Source organism: Psammomys obesus, unplaced genomic scaffold, assembly GCF_907164565.1.
Source record: "Psammomys obesus unplaced genomic scaffold, mPsaObe1.curated_primary_1811, whole genome shotgun sequence".
NCBI lineage: Eukaryota > Metazoa > Chordata > Mammalia > Rodentia > Muridae > Psammomys > Psammomys obesus.
Window position 1 is genome coordinate 11755109 of NW_026596064.1, and position 22434 is coordinate 11777542.

General features: G+C 42.7%; 2 protein-coding genes across 3 annotated transcripts in view; both read left to right on the forward strand.

The window, feature by feature from the left end:
* Window positions 1–2: 2 nt before the first annotated feature.
* Window positions 3–7169, forward strand: Dynlt2b (dynein light chain Tctex-type 2B; the record flags this gene model as incomplete). Its single annotated transcript, XM_055625224.1, has 4 exons — window positions 3–120; window positions 1722–1791; window positions 3421–3484; window positions 6681–7169. Coding segments are annotated over 4 exons (300 nt in total), but the record flags the coding sequence as incomplete, so codon positions are not given.
* A 1473-nt stretch (window positions 7170–8642) lies between these two features.
* Window positions 8643–22434, forward strand: part of Pcyt1a (phosphate cytidylyltransferase 1A, choline) — a 47034-nt gene continuing 33242 nt past the window's right edge. The window contains exon 1 of one of the 2 annotated variants that reach the window (XM_055624872.1): window positions 8643–8756. The gene's annotated coding sequence lies outside the window, so the exon portion shown is untranslated. Of the gene's footprint in view, window positions 8757–8781; window positions 9017–22434 lie in introns of those variants that run through there. The other variant, XM_055624873.1, reaches the window with a different exon arrangement.

The window sequence follows — 22434 nt, forward strand, 5'->3', positions numbered from 1 at the left end:
TGGTTAAAGACTGCATTCATGCCGTGCTCAAGGAAGAACTGGCGAACGCTGCATATTCTCCAGATGAAATCCCTTATCTCACAAAACATCTATCAGAAGTCATTAAAGATAAACTGAAAGGTAACCTGGGCTGTAATACAAAAGTGTTCCCTTCAAAACCCAGTTCTACCCAGTTCTTGCTCCATTGTTGTTGTTTTGTTTGTTGTTTCAAGACAGGGTTTCTTTGTGTAGCCTTGGCTGACCTGGAACTCACTCTGTAGACCAGCTGGCCTGAAATTCATAGAGATCCATCTGCCTCTGCCTCCTGAGTGATGAGATTAAAAAGGTGAGCCACCATGCCCTACCCCAAAACCCTTTTTTCTTCCTTCTTTCCTTTTTCTTTTCTCCTTCCTTCCTTCCTTCCTTCCTTCCTTCCTTCCTTCCTTCCTCCCTCCTTCCCTCCCTCCCTCCCTCCCTTCCTTCCTCTCTCTCTCTCTTCCCTCTGTCTCTCTCTCTTTTTTTTTTGAGATAGGGTTTCTCTGTGTAGCCTTGGCTATGCTAGAACTTAACTTTGGCCTCGAACTCATAGAGATCCGTCTGCCTCTGCCTCCCAAGTGCGGGGATTAAAGCAAAACACTTCTTTTAATGTTGTACCATCAGAAAACATCCTTACTTTTATCTTTGCCATCCCTTTTTGTAGTGTTAGGGGTGGATCTCAAGGCCTCTTGCATGCCAGGCAAGTGTTCTACCGTAAAGTCATGTCACAGATCTGGCCCTGCCCTTCTTCTTACTTTTTCCTTTCTTTTCATTTTATTTGGTCACATGCCATGATTTTTATTCCATCGAGGCCACTCTGTAAGAGTGGAGGATTTGTTCTCAAAACAGTGCTCCATTTTCATCTAATCCATTCTTTAGTATTGTAAGACTCACATGATAAATATAAAGCTACATTTCTTCTATAGTCTACACTCAATGGGAAACAAGAGGCATTATTAGCAACAGTAGTTTAAGAAGGTACACATCATAGTAATAAACACTGGGGTGCCAGGATAAATTGACATTTCTTTTAGGGGATTAAATTTATTATCAAAAAAAAGTGCTTTAAGCACGTTTTCTAATATCTGTGCTTCTATGTCGCCAAAATAGTCATGCTAAGGCAGCTGAAATGAGTGCTTGCTCCAGTGCCTCATAAAGTCAAATACAACTCTAAATAACACTGAGAAAGAAATTCACTCTTTGATCAGAAGGTAATACTTTTAAAAACATTCAAAGAGCAGTATTCTTTGTTGTTGTTTTGTTTTAGACAATGTTTCTGTGTAGCCCTGGCTGTCCTGGAACTCACTCTGTAGACCAGGCTGGCCTCCAACTTAGAAATCTGTCTGCCTCTGCCTCCTGAGTGCTGGGATTAAAGGTATGACAATTTTTAATATCACCCACCCAACCTGTTTACTTGCCATTCATGTTTAATATCTATACGTTTATTTTTTTCTTTATTTTTCCCCCTAGATAGATCATCCTTTGCCCGGGCTGACTGCAAACCGACCAGGGAAATTTAAAGGGAAAGTAATGTTCCTAGGTTTTATTGCAGGTTAACTTAGTGTTTATCTTCAGATCTCAGACCCCTAACCTCACCATCATTCTCCTTAAGTACCTGAGGGCTTAGGTCTATTCTGTTTTGTGTTCAGTAGGTCATTATAGTACGTACTTGACTATAGATAATTTTCTTTTCTTTTCCTTCCTAGAATTGGGATATGATCGGTATAAAATGGTGGTGCAAGTAGTGATTGGAGAACAGAGGGGTGAAGGAGTATTGTGAGTAGTTGGGTTTTTCTTGTCTGTATCTGTGCTCCTGGGAGTTATCCATTGTGTGGATAGATGATTCAGTATCAGTAAGCATGTGTCTTTGTAAGAATGAGGAGGCCGCTTTAACACATGCAGCTGTGAACTGAAGAGGTTTTAGCAACTGAATAGTAACAGTCTGGGTGTGTTCCGGGGTTGAAGTCTTTAGAGTTTTATTTAGTTATGACATTCTTGCTGCTTGCTCTGTGTTTGGATGCATTGCTTAGCAGTCTTTGAGGCCTGTCTGTGGCCTCCTGACAACCCATAGTATTTGGTTAGCAGTGCTGTGGGCTGGGGATATAGGGCTTTACAATAGGAGGAGGTAAGTGATTCACATCACTACAGCCTCGGCCTCCACAAATCCAGAGGCATCTTCAGAGTGACACTGTGCGTGCTGCAGTGTTTTGTAGTTGAATCTTACACTGATTTATTTGGCTTGGCTTTGTTAGAAGTAGTCAGGCTGAGCTCCAGAGAGTACTGGGAGGCTGAGGAGATGGCGCAGCAGATACAGGCGCCTGCCACCAAGCCTGACAACCCAAGCTTCATCTTTGATTCAACATATCGGAAGGAGAGAAGCAACTCTCGGTAGTTGCCCTTTGGCCTCCATTTTATGCCATGGCACACAAGTCCCTTCCCACTACCCTTTCAGGATTATATAGGACCCAGCATGGTGCACACCTTTAATCCAGTACTCAGGAGGCAGAGGCTTGACAATCTCTGCGAGTTCCAGGGTAGCCTGGTCTACATTGTGAGTTTCAGGATAGCCAGGACAAAAGAGAGACCCAGTCTTTAAAAAAAAAGGAAAGTAAAGAAACCCTCATCTAAAATTTTAGTATAAGTTCAGGAACTAAAGAACTACTCTTTGATTTAGCTTCATTAGTTATAAATACAGTCTGATGTATTTATATCCCTACTGCCCCTAAAGCTATTTTGAAATTCTACTTTTGTTCTTTTCCTGAGACAGGGTCTCACTGTAGCCCAGGCTGGCTTCAAGTTCATTACATGGTTGAGGATGAGCCTGTACTCTGATCTCTTGCCCCTGATTCCCAGATGCTGGGATTACAGCTTGCAGGACTGTCCCTGGCTTTTGCCAGTGAGAGGGTCTCACTCTGCAGCAACCCTCCTCAGCCTCCCAAATGTTGCTTTTATGGGTCTGAGCCTCCTAATGCCGGTCTAGTTAGAAGACCGAATCCTAGCTCTGAGTTGTCCCTTTCTTGTATGGGTCTCTACAAATTACCAGGTCACATGAAGTATTCTGTTGGACCCTTTGCAAGACTTCTTTTCCTATTATTCTACAGGAATTGAGCCCACTGAAAGTCACATACAAATGTCCTACTGAAGTAATCTATATTGGAGTTCCATCCCAAGTACCAGAGACTAGGAGAGACTGAGCTCTGTAGTTGTCAGGCAGCTGGCTGGAGTGCTAAGGTGGCTAGAGGCCCTGGGCCCTCACCTCTAGCTGCAAGCAGTCACCTATGACTCCCGGCCTTCCTAGTTTCCAGCACTTTGGAAAGGTTGGGAAGCATGGCCCTGTCAGAATGAAGAAAGTGACTTTGCTTGTGGCAGATGTGGACCACTGACCATTCTTCATTGGTATTTTAGCATGGCTGCTCGCTGTTTCTGGGATGCAGACACGGACAACTACACTCACGATGTTTTCATGAACGTAAGTCCTTGGGAAGCTCCATTCTCCTGCCTGATGAATTATGAGACATCAGCTTGTTGCTAAAATAGGATACTGTAGTATTTTTGAGACACAGTTTTTAGATTTCTGGATAAGGTGCTTTTGGCAGAGGGGTAGGGGTCGAGACAGTGTTTCTCTGGGTAGCCCCGGCTGTCCTGGAACTCTAGACCACACTGGGCTTGAACTCAGGGATCCGCCTGTCTCTGCCTCCTTGCTGCTTGGATTAAAGTTGTGCACCGCCACTGCATCAGTGGTTTAATTTCAAACTTTACTACTTTATTTGTGAAAAACTACAAGCAGAATTCATAGACATTTCTAGTTAAAGCAGAGAAATGATGACACAGCTTCTAATAATATAGTTGTGCATTCGCCCACAAGGTATTATTAAAAACGAACTTTAGCAGCATGGTGGCGCACACCTGTGATCCCAGCACTCAGGAGGTACAGCCAGGCAGATCTCTGAGTCTGAGGCCAGCCTGGTCTCCAGAGTGGGTTCCAGGAGAGCCAGGGCTACACAGAGAATCCCTGTCATGAAAAACTAAAACCAACCAACCAAACAAAAACACAAAACAAAAACCAAGGAAAGGTTGGCATGCCTTCCAGTTCAGACAGTAGAGTTCACTGTTGTGAGGAAGGCCTGGCAGCCGGAGCAGCGGTTCATAGCTGTGGCAATGGGAACTTGTCCATGTTAACAGTAGATCTCTCCTCAGTTAAACCTCTCCTGAAATGTTCCCACAGACTTGCCCAGCGGTGTTTCTGAGGTGACTCCAGACCTAGTCAAGTTGGCGATGAAGGATAACCATCATAACCACCCCCTTTATAAATCACTGTGTTCTAAACCTCAGTCCTGAAAGTTCCTGTAAGAGTAATAATTAACTTAGTTTAAAGCTGTTTATTTGAACATATCACACTTCATTGAGCTACAAAGACTTTAAATGAAGATTCTATAAACATAACTTTCCTTTAATAATAATAATAATAAAATTATTGACTTTATCTTAAAACCACTTTTCAAAACTAAAGAGAAAGTAATTGTTCAAAAGAAGTTAAGCAACTGGCAAAGCAGAGTTCCTTCTGCCTGGTTTCTCTCGGATGCCAGGAACAGAGAAAGGAATTGAATCTCTGTGCTGTATTTAGAAAGCTGGCAATCTTTCCTCAAAAGTGTGTCCTGCATCTCCTCTCTACAGAGCCCATGACACAGGATGAAGCCAGGCTGGGTAGGAGACAGTCAGTCAGTCTGCAGTCAGTCTTGCCCCTCTGGTTAGGTGCTCAGCCATGCTTTGGAGGCCTGTGGTGTTTCTGTGTCTCTCATTAGCATCCTGTACAATCTTCCTTCATTCAGTTGATGTGTGGGCTCAGGGCAGAGTAAAGTTAGTTTCTGTTGGTTTAACCTTGTATTCTCTCAAGGGCATCTGGGACATGGTTGGCTTGGCTCAGAACAGTTACGGGCTGGAGACGTGGCTCAGCAGTTAAACCACTGGCTGCTTTTCTAAAGGATGCAGGTCCAATTTATAGTCCTTACACTTCAGCTCCAAGACAGGGTTTCTCTGTGTAGCCCTGGCTGTTCTGGAACTCACTCTGTAGATTAGGCTGGCCTCAAACTCAGAGAGATCTGCCTGCTTCTGCCTTCCAAGTGCTGAGATTAAAGGTGTAGGCCACCATTGCCCAGATGTTTTGTTTTTTTTTTGTTTTGTTTTTTTTTTTAAGAACAATTAGCTGGCATTGTTCTTTAGGTAGTGCATGCCTTTAATCCCAGCACTCAGAAAGCAAAGGCAGGCAAGAAATCTGTGAGTTCAAGGTCAGCCTTGTCTACAATCTAGTTCCAAGATACATAGATGAACCCTGTCTCAAAACAAACAAACAAAACCCAAAATTAATTAATGGTGTATTCCACTAACACATATATGCAGATTCCTTTCTACAATATTAATTAACTAATTATACAGTATTCTGTCTGTGAGCCAGCAGGCCAAAAGAGGGCACCAGATCTCATTATAGATGTTCAGGAGCCACCATGTGGTTGCTGGGAATTGAACTCAGGACCTTTGGAAGAACAGCCAGTGCTCTTAACCTCTAAGCCATCTCTCCAGCTCACAAATGTGTTTTATAAAACAGAGTATTATAAAATACCCCATCTATCCTTTCTCTTCCTTATCACCTCCAGTGAAATGGATATAGTGGCGTATGCCAATGTTCCCAGTACTTGGGGAGTACAGGCAGAAGGGTCAGGACTTCCATCCAAGTCATCCTGGGCTAGCCTTGACAACATGAGACCCCTGTCTCAAAAACAAACAAAAGCCATTAAATAAACACACAGACATGCAAGACAAACCAAACAAACACAAAAAGGTTTCATTTAAACACTGGTATGTTATTGGTACATGTGTTCAAGGTAACTTACTTTGATACTTGCTTCCAGAAATCACCCAGCACTAAAGTCCTCTCAGATTGTAATCAGTAGAGTCAGTAGAGCAGAACAGAAATTGGACTAAGTAAACTAGGAAGGGAGCTCCATTTCCAGCTGAGTCACTTTGATTGACTTTAAGGAAACCACTGGGTTATTCTGAGATTGTATCATGAATATTAGAAAGTAGGTTTTCTAAAGGCTGGGTGCAGCTTCCTAATACTGAGGAACTTATTTAAAAGCATAGATGCCAGGGCCTTTTTGAAATAAATTCTGATTACTAAGTTGAAGTTTAGATCAGTGAATCTCAGTCTGTAGGTTTCCCACATGTTCCTCCTAGTTGCCAGGATTTACAAAAGCAGCAATATAAAGGTGGATGTGATGGTACATGGCTTTGATTCTAGCATGTGGGAAGTAAAAGTAGAAGGATTAGAGGTCAAGGGCCATGACTACCTGAGCCCCTATCTCAAATCACCCAAAACAACCCCTGCAAATCCATACACACAGACACACACCAAAGCGTCACTATGTGAATGAATGGACATTAAAAAACAAAACAAAACAAAACAACAGAACAAAATAGGCCTTCCACCACCAAGATGCTGTTGTTAGAACAGAGATACTCTGCAAACAGAAGAAAAAGGAAACAAAGAATATTGGCAGAGATCTAGAGTATAATGTCAATGTTAATTGTCTGTGTTGGCCTTTCTCATAAGCACTAACATTATGGGTTACTGTCTTCTGTTTTTCTATTCTTTTTTTTTTTTTTTTTAGGACAGCTTATTCTGCGTTGTAGCAGCATTTGGTTGTTTCTATTATTGAATCTTTGGGAAGAGTGACTGTGACTTTGAAGAAACCTCAGCTTTTTATACTGTTAAATATCCTGACCAAATAAAAATAAGTTGGCACTTTGGTGCCTAAAACTGTTGTTTTAGGGTTTTTATGTTTAATGATTTGATTTTATTATGCTATCTGTGTTCTTACTACATTTGGAAAAAATATAGAGAAAAAGAAGAGGGGAAAATTCATTTTAATATTTCAGCCAACTAGATATTTGGGTGTAATTTCTATTCATTGTTCTTTATAAGATGTAAAAAGAAAAAAAACATATAAAATGTATTGTTTTCTTCACCCCTCATGTCATGAATAGTTTTTATACTGTTCTAGTTTTTATGACTTTCATGATAGCTTGTATTTTTATACCATTAGGTATAATGGACCATTTGTGTTCAGTCCTTTCGTTATTGAAGGACTAATTTCAAATTTTTGCACCATTATAAAAACTCACAGATGAATTTGTGCATTACTTTCTTTATATTGTTGCTGTTTTTCTTCTAGTCTCTTACTGCTCAGCTACTGGCTATCCCATGGTCTACACAGCTCACAGCTCAAAGGTACATTTGTTTAGTGTCAGGGTCTGAGAAGTTTCAAGTGTGTATGAAAGTAGAATCCCTTAAATTTAGGAGGTTACAGCCTGGCTGTAGTGGCACACTATTTAATCCCAGCAGCCTAGAGGCAGAGGCAGGCAGATCTCTGAGTTCCAGTACAGTCAGGACTACAGAAACCCTGTCTTGAAGAAGAGGAGGAGGAGGAAGAAGAAGAAAGACCCAGAGATTTCTATGTTGGCTACAATCCAACCTATTTGTGATGCCCATCTTTCCCAGACAGGCCCTTGGTGTCTCCTCCAGCTAGGCAGTCTTCTGGATCATTTTATTTGCTATATCCAAATATCTACTTGAACAAATAAAGGGTGTGTTGGATTTTAATAATTTTTTTCCTTGGAAGCATCTCAGCAGATGCACAAGTTTACATCCATATTCTTTCTTCTCAGTTATCTTCAAGTAAAGAATTCAAACAAAAAAATACATTAAAGTTTTTTTTTTTCATTCTGTAACGTATCTACACACTTGCCTTACATTTACAAAAATGGCACAGGGTGTGGTTAATGCCTGCATTCTGGAGGCTGAGGCAGCTCTACTGCAAGTTCAAGGCCAGCATGAGACACCTACGAAGTTCCAGGCCAACCTGGGCAACAGCGTTAAGACCTTGTCTAGTAATTACTTTTAATCCTCAAACAAAAGCTACCACTACCGTCTCGCAAAAGGGTTGAAGAGATGGTTTCGCGGTTAAGAGCACTGTCAGAAGGCTAGAGTTCAGTTCACCCACAAGGTGTTCACAAAGGCCTGTTAACTCCAGCTTCAAGATACCTGTCACCCTGTTTACGGCCTCGTGGACACACAAAATCCCTCCAAAGGTTCGCCGTATGAAGTTGGTCCTCTAGACGGCACATGTCTGCTTTCTGGCCCTCGCCTCTACTCCTGCTCCACTACCTTCCCAGTCGATTCCTAGGGATCATTTCCCGGCGAGTCAACCTAGGTCAAAATAACCGGAAGAGGAGGGTGAGCTCAGACCGGAGGGTTCGCGGGACTCAGCCAGCGGGCTCGAATTCTTCCGCGAGGAGGGGAGCCCCGGCCACCCGCGGGAACCACAGCGGGGGTTGGCGGGCGCAAGGAATGCCGGGAGACCGCAGGCCGAGACGGCCGTCCCCGCCGCCGGCAGGAGGCGCCGCACACCCGGAATTCCGGGGCCGCTGTCCCCGCGCCTGTCTCCAACGCTCTGTTCCGTCACTCCACCCGGCCGGCCCCGCTGGAAGCGGAACTACTGTGTCAGGCTGTGGTTTTCAGGGATGCCGCGGTGGAATTGACAAGTGGGTGGGAGGTGGGCGGGACTTCCTGTCCGCAGTCCGGTCAGATGTTTCCCGGGCGTCTCCCCGCAACCTATTTGACTTGGCTGGTAGGTGACGCGGCGCCGGGAAGAAATCGGACAGGACCGGGGCCTGGGGAAACCGCGGTAAGGACACCCCGGGGCCGTGTGTGCTTGCGGGAACAAACGCGGGCTGGGACGGTGAGGGGGTGGGACTGAAGAGCGGGTCACTGACAGCCAGGGAAGTGTGAAGCAGGAGGCTACTGTGACCGAGGTACAGTGACAGCCAGGAGGACTGTGACCCAGGGCTGGCCGCTTGGGAGGGGTCTGCGACCCCCGGCCAGTAAATGCGAGGGACTCTGACCTCGGAGAGCACGAGGCAGAGGCTGCGACGGGACCATGACCGAGTAAGTATGCAGCAGGGACTACCGGGGGACTGACTGACCGATGGTGACTGAGGGCACTGACCGACAAGCGGTGACTCTGAGGGCTGACGTGGAGAAGAATGGAAGATCAGCAATTGGGGTTGGCGCTCTGAAGTTGTGTTCGTGTACAAAGCGTGAGTGAGCGAGTGAGTGGCCCGGCAGAGGTCCTAAGCAGAGACCGCGCTGGTGTAAGACTTATTAGACAAGAGTTTGATTTTTACCGGCAAACTTGCGTGGGTGAGAAACTTAATTCACCACTGAGTTACACTTTCTTCTTTAGTAAATGGGAAGTTCAGATTCGGGTTAATGTCTTCCGACTCTGAGTCCCAGTTGACTGTTGGGTTGTGAAGACAGTTTAGTGGACGGCAACTGAATAAAAAGACAACTGGGTTAGAATAGAAATTTCCACTGTGTTCATATAGTAGGGTTTACGAAATAGGCTTCAGGTCTGTATGTTTGCAATGATGATGTAAAGTTAGCATCTTACAATTTTACGCAGTGAAATGTAGCTAAAGTTTGAAAACTGGCTGTGGTGACACACAGCTAGAATTCTGACATCCAGAAGGCTGAGGCAGGGGTATTTTGTGTTGGAATTCAGCCTGGTGGGCTCAAGATGTTTGCTTTGTTTTTTGTTTGTTTCTTTTTTGTTTTTGTTTATTTGTACCCCCAACTCCCATACACCCCCTTACCCCCAGACAGTGTTTCTCTGTGTATCCTTGGCTGTCTTGTAACTCACTCTGTAGAGCAGGCTGGCCTTGAACTCTTGGGCTCCCGCCTGGCTTCTGCTTTGAGGATGCTGGGATTACAAGCAGGTGCCACCCTGTCCAGCTTTTTGCTGTTTTGTTTAAGAAGCAGTGGATAGGATAATTTCTGATTTTTTCTTTCTGTAATGATTCTATGATTAAGGAACTGCAGGGAAATAAGTATAATGATGTATTAGGAACTGGGACCTTTGCTGGACATAGGCTCCAGCAGATGGGCTTAACTGGAGAAGGCTTTTTGATCATAATTGAGGTGACTATTTATGATTGAGGACTAAAACTCAGGGTCTTTGTTGGGAAAGCCTAAAGCTATGTTGAAATAGGGATGGTGATAGTTACAGAGGCAATGAGGAGATAGGAGTTTATTGTAGGAGAAACTGCTAGGAATAGGCAGCTGAGGAAGGAGAAACTTTGAGGATAGGAGCAAAGCTTGAGAATGGAATAGAAAACAGTCTGCTAAGAATAAAATAGAGGTAAGGAGAGAAATGAGCTTCATATTCTATTCAATATTGAAGTTTAGAGATTCTAAACATAAGTAGAACTGCTAACAAAAAGGTATTTGGCCAGATACAGTGGCAGATGTCTTTAATTCCAGCACCTGGAAGGTACAGACAGGGGGATCTCTGTGAGTTCATGGCCAGCCTGATTTACTGGGACAGCCAGGACTACAAAGAGAGACTTTGTCTCAAAAAAAAAAAAAAAAAAAAAAAAGATACTCGGGCTGGGCATGGTGGCACACACCTGTAATTCCAGCACCTGTGGAACCTGTGGGTTACATAGCAGTAAGACCTGGTTTTAAAGAAAATCTGCTGCACCTCTGAACGTGCGCCATAACATGCATGCATGCATGCACCTCCACCTCTGAACATACAGCATAACATGCATGCATGAGCAAGCACACACATAGGGAATCATAATAATAAATGAAAAAAAATTAAATGGTCTCTGATCCTGTCCAGTGGCAAATAGTATGGTTGTAGTCACCTACTATCTCAGGGAGAAAAGGACGGAAGGACGATGCTGGGATTGTCAACAGTCACGAGAGTCTGGCATGGAAAGGTTGATGTATCCATCTCTCTAACTTGATGGTTTTTACACTAAAGGCTAAGCCTGGCACCTAGGAATGATACCACATTGTGGCTAATTCAATTAAAGTTTTAGCTTTTGGTTTTATTTCCTGCTCATTCTCTTTCATGAGGGTTTGAAATGCAGTGGAAATGAGTGTGGTCTCCTCTAAACTATTTTGAGATAGGACCTCTTTATAGTCCTAGCTGGCCTGGAACTCACTGTGTCGCACAGACTGGTATTAAATTCTTGGCAGTCTGAGGTGTAATGGCCCATGTTTTTAATCTCAGCACTTGGTAGGCAGAGGCAGTTGGATTTCTCTGAGTTCAGGACCAGCTTGGTCTACATTATCAAGTTCTAGGCCATCCAGGGCTACAAAGTAAGACCCTAAAACAAACAAATATACATACATACATACATACATACATACATACATACATACATACCCATCTGTATTTCCTTCCTCGTAGAGCCCTTTGTAGATGATTCTCCTGATTGTCTCACCCAGTGCTTAAAACAAAAATCTAGCTAGGCATGCTGGCACACACTTTTAATCTCAGCACTTGAGAGGCCGAGACAGGAGGACCTCTGTGAGTTTGGGGAGCAGCCTGGTCTACTAGTGAGCTCCAGGACAGCCAGGAGAGAGAGCCAGTCTCAAACAAAACAAAACAAAACAAAACAGTGTAACAAGAATTTGAAAGCCAGCTATGGTTGTGTATAATCCTATCATTTGGGAAGTTGAGGCAGGAGGATGGTAAATCCTAGGCTAGCCTGGGCTACATTCTAACTTAACCACACACTGCATAGCTATCTGATAGCTGTCTTTACTCACTGTCTGCTTTGCAATAGGGAAAGAGTCAGAAAGGTTCTTAAGTGGACATTGCTTGGAGTTTGGGGGAATTTCTGTGTTTGATTAATTACATCTTTTTCTAAAGAGAATATGCTTCAGCTTTACTTATTACAGAAGAGGACACTCTTGGGCTTGGGGACAACTTTACTCCTCTTGAAAACTGTTAGATTTTTGTTTTTTATTTGTTTTAGTTTTTGTTGGTTTTTTTTTTTTAATTTGTTTTTTAAACCAAGTCTGAACTGCAAATTTTCTTAGAAACAAGCCAGCAAAATGGCTTCATACAGGACTGTACTTGCAGCATCTGGTTGGTAGAGACAGGAGGATCAGAAGTTCAAGGTCATCCTTGGCTGCATGGAGAGTTCAAGGGCAGCCTCTATGAAAAAACAATATGAAGAATTGATTGAGAGAGAGAGAGAGAGCTTTGTTTCACTCTCCTCCCTCCCAGCTTGTAATTGTCCTTATATAAACATGGAGGGATTTCTTTTTCTTGGGGACCCCCTCTTAAGGAGAATGGTCTCATTAGGTGAACCTTAGATTCTGAGGTCCCAAGCTTGTTTATCTGCTGTTAACACTGACTCATCTGATTATGAGAAGGGGTCTTTCTTTTTTTATTTTCCAACATAATACTTTCATTATTTGGGAGTTTCACATAATGCACCCCAATCACATTCACCTCCCAGGTCTAACTGCTACCCTTGTGACCTCTCCCCCCAAAAAAAGAACAGGAAAAAAAAATACAAACTCCTATTTTTGTTGCCCATATACTCACTGGAGCATGGTCAAACTTCCAGTGGGATTATTTCTCATACTTATTTTAGCTTTAGATTTCCTAAATAATTGAATTATCTGTATTTTATGTTTTGAAATACAATTTGTAGGTCTAGGTGTATAGGAGGGCATTACCCACCCCTCACCATCCCTGTTAACTCTGTTGCAACCAGAAGTTGAAAGTTATATGAGCTTGAGGTCTTCTGTGTTTGAACTAGGATGATTGCCAGTGAACTGGGGGAAACCCCAGACCTACAAGTCTGTTACATCACATTCACAGTTGTTTACAAATCACTTTTGACTCTTGACATGAGGGATGCTAAAAATAGTGACATGGTTTTTACTCTATACTGGAGAACGTGAGTGCCTGACTCTAGAGGTAGGGGTGGGTTTGCTTTGGCTTTTGAGCTCTGCCTTAGGTGTGATTGTTTGCTTACTTTTTTTTTTTTTTTTTTTTTTTTTTTTGGTTACCGGGTTTTGTTTTTTTTTTTTTTTTTTTTTTTTTTGTTGTATGATGAAACCTTATAAAGTCTGTTTTCAGAATAATGCTTTCCTTTTTTTTTTTTTTAAAGCTTTTTTTTTTTCTTTTTTTCCAAAGACAGGATCTCTTTGGGTAGCTTTGGCTGTCCTAGAACTAAGCTCTGTAGATCTGCCTGCCTCTGCCTCCCAAGTGACAGGATTAAAAGCATATACCACCATTGCCTGGCATGTTTTTCAGTTTTTCTTTTTAAAAAAAAATTTTTACATGCATTAGTGTGAAGGTGTCAAGGCCCTTGGAAATGGTGGTACAGACAGTTGTGAGCTGACATGTGGGTGCTGGGAATTGAACCTGGGTCCTTTGGAAGAGCAGACAGTGCTCTTAACCACTGAGCCATCTCTCCAGCCCCTCAAAAAAATTTTTTTTGAGGCAGGGTTTCATACAGCCTAGGCTGGCCTCCAGTTCCCTGTGTAACTGAGGATGACCTTGAACTCCTGATTCTTCCCAAATGCTGACATCACAGAGGTAAACCACCACACCAAGCTTAGAATAATTTTGTGTTCTTTTTCTTTTTGTCAGACTGAGTTTCAGTGTGTATCCCTGGCTGGCCTGGAACTCGCTATGTAGACCAGATTGACCTTAAACTCAGAGATCCTCCTGCCCCTATGTCCTAAATGCTGGGATTAAAAGCCTGCACAACATCAGCAGAATACTTTCTTTTCTCAATAATTTTTTATTTAAAAATTTTAATTCACTTTACATCCTTGTTGTAGCCCCATCCCTCTTCCCCCAGTCCCACCCTTCCTCTCTCTCCCTCCACTCCTCTTTTCCTCAGGAAAGGGGAGTTCCCTTTTGCATCCACCCCAGCTCATCAGGTTGCATCAGAGTGTTTTCCCTTCCCCTGTGGCCTGATAAGGCAGCCCTGCCAGGGGGAACTGATCAAAAGGCTGGCAAGTGAGTCCATGTCCAGTGCAGTCCCCACTTCTGTTACTAGAGGGCCTATCTGCTACATCCTTGTAGGGAGCCTATGTCTAGTTCCTGTATGGTCCTCGGTTGGTGCTTCAGTCTCAACAAGCCCCTCTGGGCCCTGGTTAGTTGGCTCTGTTGGTCTTCTTGGAGCTCCTGCCACCTCCAGGTTTTTTTTTTTTTGTTTTTTTTTTTTTTCTCTTTTCTCCCACTTTTCCACAAGATTCCCTATGCATTGCCCAATGTTTGGCTCTGAGTGTTGGCATCTATTTTAAGGTGCTGTTGGGTAGAGCTCTCAGAAGACAACTCTGTCAGGTTCCTGTCTGCAAGCTTAGCAGAATATTGTTTGTAACGCAGAGGTTGGCACTCTCCGATAGGGTGGGTCTTTTGGGGCCAGGCATAGGTTAGGCATTCCCTCAGTCTCTGTTCTATCTGCTCCGTCTTTATCTCTGTACATCTTGTAGGCAGGGAAATTTTGAGTCAAAGTTTTTGTGGGTGGGTTGGTGTCCCCCTCCCTCTGCTAGGAGAAGTAGTCTAGTTAGAAGGTGTCCTCTTCAGTCTCTATACCTTCTGCTACTAGGAGTCTCTGCTTGAGTCCCCCTCATATCCTCCCAGGAGCCTACCCTGACTTAGGTCTCCATCTTGTCACAGAGAAACCCCCACCCTTTAGAATGCTTTTTTTTTTAAACATACAAAATTAAAATACATAGAATTATAGAAGTCAATTATGTTGCAATACATTTAACAAAATATTTTAAAGTGTATACTCTAACAGTTTATGTGTTTCTTAAGAAGGATTTATTTGTTTATTTGTTTATTTATTGGTTTTTCAAGACAGGGTTTCTGTGTGTATCCCTGGCTGGTCTGGAACTCACTATGTAGACCAGGCTGATTTCAAACTCAGAGAGATTGGTCTGCCTCTGCCTCCTAAATGCTGAAATTAAAGGCGTGTGCCATCACACCCTGGCCAAGGATTTATTTTTTTATTTATTAATTAAAAATCTTTACTATATATGTATGGATATTTTGCCTGCATATGTGTTTGGGTATCAAGTGTGTGTCTGATGCCCAAGATGGCCAAAAGAGAGCCTTGGATCTCCTGGAACTAGAATTGCAGACAGTTTTGAGTGTTAGGAATTATGGGTGTTAGGAATTGAACTCAAGTCCTCTGGAAGAGCAGCCAGTGCTCTTAAACCCCTGAACCATTGTTCACACCCCTATTTTTATTTTTTAAAAATTATATTTAAATGTGTATCTGTGTAGGGGTATGTGCACATGCGTGCTGTGCCCATGGGAACAAAAGGACAGTGTCGGGTCCCCTGGAACTAGATTTACAAATGGTTGTGAGCTGCCAGACTCTTGAGTGCTGGAACCCAAACATGGGTCCTCTGTAAGAGGGTTACATGCTCTTGACAGCCGAGCCCCCTCTCCATCTCCAAGAAGGACTTTTATTATCATAGTAAAAATGTTTATCTACAGGTCTTATTACTTTAATAGTTTAAAAATAGTTATGGGTTTAAACAGTATTTCAAGACAATTGTAGTGAGTATAACGTGACGTGGAAATGGCCATGTCTGTTGGTGACAAAGTCTGTTTTTTTTTAAAATTATTTTTTAAATAATTTATTCACTTTATATTCTGAATGTGGCCCCCTTCCCTCATCTCATCCCAGTCTCCACCCTCCCTTCCTCTTCCCCCTCTATCTCCCTTCTCTAGTCCACTGAAAGAGGGAGTCCTCCTCCCCTACCATCTCACCCTAGCCTATCAAGTCTCATCAGGACTGTCTGGATTCTCTTCTTCTGAGGCCTGGCAAGGCTGCCCCTCCAGGGGGAAGTGATCAAGGAGCAGGTATCTGAGTTCATGTCAGAGACAACCCTGCTCCCCTTACTAGGAAACCCACATGGAAAATAAGCTGCCTATGAGCGACATCTGAGCAGAGGATCTTGGTCCTTTCTGTGCATGGTCCTTCGTTGGTGCATCAGTCTCTGCAGGGACCCCTGGGCCTGACAAAGTTTGTTTTTCTGCTATATATGCTGTAACTGCTGTGGCTCATGTTCCTAACACTGAAGGAAATAGTGGATCTGATAGAAGTTAGTGAAAACAAATATATAAAATGTTAGGTTCAAATTCTGAATACTGTCATATACCACTTTAGAGGAATTTTACAACCCACCTTAGGAAGAGCATCCGTTAAACTGTTTACTCATTGAATCTTCATGGGCTATATTTGTTTATTTGGCAGTTTTAGGGGAGAGGGTTGAGAGATAGTGTTTCATTTGTCAGCCCAGACTGGTCTGGAACTCACAATAATTCTTCTAGCTCAGCCTCCCAAGTGTTGCAGTTACAAATATGAGCCACTCACCATACACAGCTTGACTCTTTTGAAGAATAGTGCAAAATAAAATTGTTCATCTGGACCTGGGTCATACAGTGGTAATGTGCTTGCCAGCTAAGTCCTGAATTTTGATCTCTAGCACTGCTAACCCACCAAAAAGTTCAAATGTAAGAACTAGTATTAGTGGGGGCTAGAGAGCTGGCTCAGTGATTAAGAATGCTGGCCACTCTCTCAGCAGACCTAGGTTCCATGATTCCTCACAACCATCTCTAAGTCCAGTTCCAGGACATATGATGCGTCCTCTTGCCTCCTCAGGCACCAGGCACAAGCACGGTGAACAGACACATAAATAAAATTAACGAACTTAAAGAAAAGATCAAAAAGAAGAAAGAACTAATGCTAGTGTCCATTGTGAGCTTTGAGTGAGTCTTTTTCCTGTAGCACCTTCCTCCAAGGCCAAACACATGCTCTTTTTTTTGCTCCAGGGGCTAACTCAGGCTTGACATAGAGCTAGTACCCACTTTGTGTTTGTTGAATAAGGTGTCTTTGAATAAATTAGAGGGAGGAGGGCAAATTCAAAGCCAGTATTTTAAATAGGACAAGTTTCAGACCTCAGATATTGAAGTATGTAGCATTGAACTCCAGCTTGAAACTAATGCAAGTTACATTATAAAATTCACCTTTACATTTAAAATTCCAAGTTGTATGTTCTGTTGCCTTTTTAGTATCTATAGCGTGATGCATATGAGGGAGTTATATAAATTGCAGAAACCCTTTATTAGAAAGTTATGGTACATTTCTTGTTTAAAAAAATAATTTATTTAATTTTATATGCACTCATGTGAAGGTGTCCAATCCCTTGGAATTGGCAGTACAGACAGTTGTGAGCTGCCATGTGGGAGCTAGGAATTGAATCCAGGTCCAGTGCTCTTAACCACTGAACCATTTCTCCAGCACAACATATTACTTCTAATTTATTAGTGTGTGTGTGTGTGTGTGTGTGTGTGTGTGTGGTGTGTGTGTGTGTGTGTGTGTGTGTGTGTGTGTGTGCATTCATCTGTGTCATAGTAGAGTTATTGAGGTCAGAGGACAACTGTGGAGTTAAGTTTTTTCCTACTTTTATGTAGATTCCAGAAATTGAAGTCAGATCATCAGGCTTGCATAGCAATGTCTTCATCTATTAGCCATATCAGTACCCCTGTAGTATGATTTATTGAAAAAAATCCTGTTACTAGTAGAAGACAGTACTTTAGTTATAGCTAAAGTTTGTCAACAGATGATTTGTTAAAACTGATTCTGATGCCGGCCATCATCGTTCACGCCTTTAATCCCAGCACTCAGAGGCTGAGGCAGGAGGATCACTTTTGAGTTCCAGGGCCAGCCTGTTTTACATAGCAAGTTCCAGGACAGCCAGATTACATGCAAGACACCCTCAAGACAAAACAAAACAAAAACCAGTTCTGTCTTCATCTAAAATCTGACTTGTCAGACTCGTATAATATGTCGGTAAACGTTTTGGATTTGCAGGTCACACAGTCTCTTTTGCAAATATTCACCTCTGCTGTGCTGCATTAAATTTTACAGAAGCAGACAGTGGGCTGTCAGAGGCCTGTCAAGAAGTCTCTTCACCCCCCAGTCCAGGAGCTCTGTTTCTTACATACAGTCCTCCTTCCCTCAAACTTGAAAGGACTTTGTAGAAGCACTAATGCTGCTGCTGAAAGGCCTGCGTGCAGAGCAGATGGGACTAACAAGTGCCCGGAGCCCTAGGTGCACTCTGGAATTCACAGAACTCGCGAAGGTCCAGCATGGTGGACACAGGGAAAGGTCCCACATCCAGAACAAGCTTGCTCACTCAGATGGCGGAGCACGAGCACACTGCAGAGGAACTGTCTGTCCCTCCTGCTTTGCAGTTTCATATGGTGATCAACCTAACTTGAGCTTGTTGAAATTTGAAAGGGTAGATGCAGTCTCACTGTGGTACTGTTTAGGTTGTCACATGCTTTTGGAACCACTTCCCTTTTTGTCCTGAGGTGCTTGCTAGATCTAATAACAGTAAGTATGATAGAAGAGAGTCCCTAATACTGTACCTTTAGGGGTCTTTCATCTTTAAGACACAAGCATGTGCATGCCTGAACTAAGATTTTTGTCTCCTTCAGGACATTCATATTGAAAAAGTACTTGATGCTGGCACAGTGGCACATGCCTGTAATCCCAGCAACTGGGAGGCAGAGGGAGGTGGATTGCTATGAGTTCCAGGCCAGCCTGGTCTACAAGGTGAATCCAGAACAGTCAAGGCTACACACAGAAACCCTGTCTTGAACCCCCCCCCCAAAAAAAAAAAAAAAAAAAACAAAAAAACAAAACCTAAAAGTACTTGGTAGGACAAGTTCAGTGGCATTGCCACCATATCTGATCACCTGATTTCCATATGTGGAAGGAGAGAACCAATCCCTGCAAAAACTGTCTTCTGACCTCCACTTCTGACCTCCAGACATTATGTTGTGGCACATGCACGCCAACATACATGCTCAAACTCACGCATGTACACACACACAATGTTAAAAAAAAAACAAAAACAAAAACAAAAACAACTTCTAAAAATAAACTTGAAAAAAAAAAAACACTTGGCTAGCTCCATCCTTAATATCTCCTTCCTGGTGTCCTACCCCCACATACACATTTGCACATCTCTAGCTGACCTGATGTGTCCAAGCAGGCATGCATTAGAACAGTGAGGAACAATGCGGTCAGTGTGTGCTGGGGTGAGTCAGCAGAAGTGATGCCAAGTCTTGTGGGTCTGAATAGAGCTAGCAGGCACAGATACTGCACTGTGAGACTTGAGAGCACTTGGGAGACACTGATGCAGCCAGGAGGCTGGGTGGAAGGAGGTGACATTGATGTCCACAATGAGAACTCATGACTGAGAAGATGTCAGGCTGAGTAGGCATTCCACTGTTGGTCCCTGTAACTTTTTTGTAACAGCTATTTTCTGAAGGACAAAGCATTAAGAGGGAAGGAGGAAGGCCGGCCTAGCACTTAGGAGGCAGAAGCAGGTGGATCTTGGTGAGTTTGAGGCCAGCCTGGATTACAAACTGAGTTCTAGGACAGTCAGGACTGTTACAACACATAGAGAAACCTTGTCTTGGAAAACAAACAAACAAACAAAAAACAAAAAAGGGTGGTGGAGGAAATGTTTGCCTGCCTTCGTAGAGCTAATGAGGGAGTTCTAGAGGGAGTTCTACATTCTGTCTGCAACTTGTTTTCTTCCCGATTCTTCACTGTTGAATAAACGAAGTATTAAATACTTCCTGGGCACAAGAGGTCACTACTAGACACGGCATTCATTATGAATCATATTTTTATTTTTTAGCAAGTGCTAAATGAACACGTCAGTATTAGCTGACTTAGACAAAAGGAAAATGTATTGCTTGTCATAAAATAGTTCTGGGTCTGGCTTCTCACCATCAGGTCTGCTTTATCTATGCTGATTTCCTAGTCTTTCCTTATAATTACAAGATGGCCACTAAATTGGTCCCAGAGTGTTTCCTAAAGTCACACTCCTAGGGCCAACTACGTAAAATAAGGAGTGGTAACTTTTGTCCAGGTGTTTTCATCCGTACAGCCCCACTTCTTCTGTGTGGACTGGTGTAGGCCATATCCCACTGCTCCCATTCCCCAACAATTTGTAGCTGGGGGTCTTGATTGCTCATTGGCTTATATTTGCCATGTGGGATCAGGGAGAAGTTTGCTAGGGCCAGGGAGAAGGCACACGGAGCAAATGAACCTCCAAATGAAAATGAGGTCTTTTTTAGGTCAGGGAGATTGAGTGCTTGGAAAGGCAAGCAACAAAATACCCAGTATAATTAGGATTTATAGTCTAATTTCTTATTTGATCTTTACCATGACTCGGGAATTAAGTATATTTTATTGCAACCTTTCTTAATCACAGGAAGAAACTCCCAGCCTCCTAGAGTTAAGGAGCTGGGAGGATCTAGAATTAAATCCCAATTTAATGGGATCCTGAGTACTCTGTTAATGATCTGCTTAGTGGGAAGGGAGCCTGGTGTTTATGAAACGTGAAGTTAAATCCTGCCTGGCCCCTGTAGTATGCAAAAGCGATGTTGTGATTGAGAACACAGACTGTAGAGACAGAATTCCTGAGTTCAGATCATTTTGGGGGGGATCCAGCAAGCTATATCCTATATACTGGCCACCTGTGCATTTTAAAAATAGTTATATTGGCGCACAGAAAAGAAAATCCTGCATTAGTTGGGTGAGCTCAGTGGAGTCCTTTAACCTTGCTGTACTTCAGTCTTCTCGTGTATAAAATGAGGACTAGGGCTGGAGCTGCTTCGCAGGACTGTGGGGAGGGTCACACTGCTTACTATGCACAGGAGCCTTGTAACTTCCTGGCACGTAGGAAGCGCTCTATTAGCTATGATTACTTTAATCACTATTTTATCATCATACTCTTTAGGGCTGCTATATAAGAATGTGGACTATTTGTTAGCACAATGAAATAGATTTACATCTGTTTGACTATACTCACATACTCATTAAGAACTCCAAATATATTCTATATTTTATTTTTTGAAGATAAAACCTTTTTGGTTTTTCTAGACAGGGTTTCTCTGTGTAGTGCTGGCTGTCCTGGAACTCATTTTGTAGGTTGTACTCAAAACTCATAGAGATCCACCTGCTTGGATTGAAAGTGTGCAGTACCATGCCTGGCTGATAAAACTCTTATTGTATTTTACCTACGGAATATTAGGGTGCTTCTTGGAAAAAAGGGCTCTAGTGATATATTGCATTTATCCTGTCAACATTTTCAATGGTGCTCTGGTTTACTGAAATCATAAAACCATGCTTTTTGACAGATGTGATAACTTTGCACCTATAATCCTTATACCTGAAAGGCTGAGGTGGGAGGATTGCTGTGAGTTTAAGGCTAGCCTGGACAACATAAGGCCAGTATGGGCTACAATGTGAGACCCTGTCTCAAAAAAGAAGTTAGTTGGGCAGTGGTGAAGCACACCTTTAATCCCAGAAGTCAGGAGGCAGAAGCAGGTGGATCGCTGTGAGTTGGAGGCCAGCTTGGCCTATAGCATGAGTTCCAGAACAGCCAAGGCTACACAGAGAAACCCTGTCTCCAAAACCAAAAGAAAAAACAAAAAGCAAAAGTTGTTTTTTGAATTTATCGATTATATGAAGTTGTGATAAGGAGCTGGCATGGTAGATGGCATTCAAGATTAAGTTATCTCAACATATTAGAACAAAGAGCAGCATGAACCTTTTCAGTTGGTGTCTCTGTATCACCACAGATGTTGGCTGTGAGTCTCTGTACTAGGCAGAGGTGTTTCTGCATGCATATCTGACCTTTCTCTGCACTACAGTGCTATCTCTAGGGAAAATCTACTAGAATGCCTTGGATTGCCAAAATACAGTGGCTCCTGAGTTTCCCAGTCTCTTTGCAGATAATTCCTGAAAACAGATTATGTTCAGTTAAAACCTGTGTCCCGCATCTTCCTGCTTTTGTTGCCTGGACTTTAACAGAGTAAGTTTCTGCCCTATCCAATGTGACACATTCATATATTTAAAGATAATTATTCAGTACTTTCATATATAGTTGAGGATTGCATTAATAAATTATATACTAGTGTTTTCTGATGCCAACTGACTGAATTTGGTTTGTTTATTTGTTTGTTTGTTTGACAGTATCTCTCTGTATGTAGCCCTAACTATCCTGGAACTCACTGTTTAGACCAAGTTGGTCTTTTACTCATAGAGATCCACCTGCTACTGCCTCCTGAATGCTAGGATTAAAGGTGTGGCTAGGGCTGGGCATGGTGTTTACCCCTTTAATTCCAGCACTTGGGAAACAGAGGCAGGCGGATCTGAGTTCCGGGGCTCAGTTACACCAAGAAACTCTGAAAAACCATTAAAAGGGCCTGGAGAGATGGCTCAGAGTACTGGCTGTTCTTAAACATCCTGAGTTCAATTCCCAGCAACCACACAGTGGCTCACAACCATCTATAAAGAGATCTGGTGCTCTCTTCTGGACTGCAGGCACACATGCAGGCAGAATACTGTATAAATAATAAATCTAAAAAAAAGATAAAGGAAAATCATGAAGAAAGAAAGAAAGAAAGAAAGAAAGAAAGAAAGAAAGAAAGAAAG